Source organism: Phytophthora parasitica (assembly GCF_000247585.1).
Source record: "Phytophthora parasitica INRA-310 unplaced genomic scaffold supercont2.264, whole genome shotgun sequence".
Taxonomy (NCBI): domain Eukaryota; phylum Oomycota; class Peronosporomycetes; order Peronosporales; family Peronosporaceae; genus Phytophthora; species Phytophthora nicotianae.
The window spans coordinates 13,824-14,398 of NW_008649250.1; the positions used below are offsets into that span (position 1 = coordinate 13,824).

The 575-nt window shown below is 57.4% G+C and overlaps 1 protein-coding gene across 1 annotated transcript; it reads left to right on the forward strand.

The window, feature by feature from the left end:
* Positions 1 to 165: 165 nt before the first annotated feature.
* On the forward strand, positions 166 to 555 carry PPTG_19975 (hypothetical protein; the record flags this gene model as incomplete). The annotated part of the gene is made up of 1 exon (XM_008918690.1): positions 166 to 555. A coding segment is annotated over one exon (390 nt), but the record flags the coding sequence as incomplete, so codon positions are not given.
* Between the last annotated feature and the right edge of the window lie 20 nt (positions 556 to 575).

The following is a 575-nucleotide window of genomic DNA, read 5'->3' on the forward strand; positions in this document are numbered from 1 at the left end:
AAGGGCAAGGAGGAGGCGGAGCGCGTGCTCAAGCGTCTCCGTCAGACCGACAACGTCGGCCACGAGCTGCAGGTGATCGGTGACCAAGTTGACGAGGAGTTGGCGGCTCAGAAGGGACTCGCTGAGCTGCTCGAGCCGTCCATCTTCAAGCGTGTCGTCATTGCGATGCTACTCCAGGTACTGCAGCAGGCCACGGGTATCAACCCCATTATGAGCTACGGTGCTCTCATTTTTAAGGACATCACCAACGCTGGTATCTACTCGGCCTTCTTCATCTCCGGCGTCAACTTCCTGAGTACCATCCCGGCTATGCGTTGGGTGGATACCACTGGACGACGCAAGTTGCTACTGATCGGTGCCGTCGGTATGGTCACTGGTCACCTGTTCGCTGCTATCCTGTTCACCGCCATTTGTGATGGTAATGTCGACGACGCTGGTTGTCCCAAAGTGGGTGGCTGGTTCATTTGCCTCGGTTCAGCCTTCTTCGTCTTCAACTTCGCCATCTCGTGGGGACCCGTGTGCTGGATCTACCCAGCCGAGATCTTTCCCCTCAGTGTACGTGCGTCGGCCGTGTC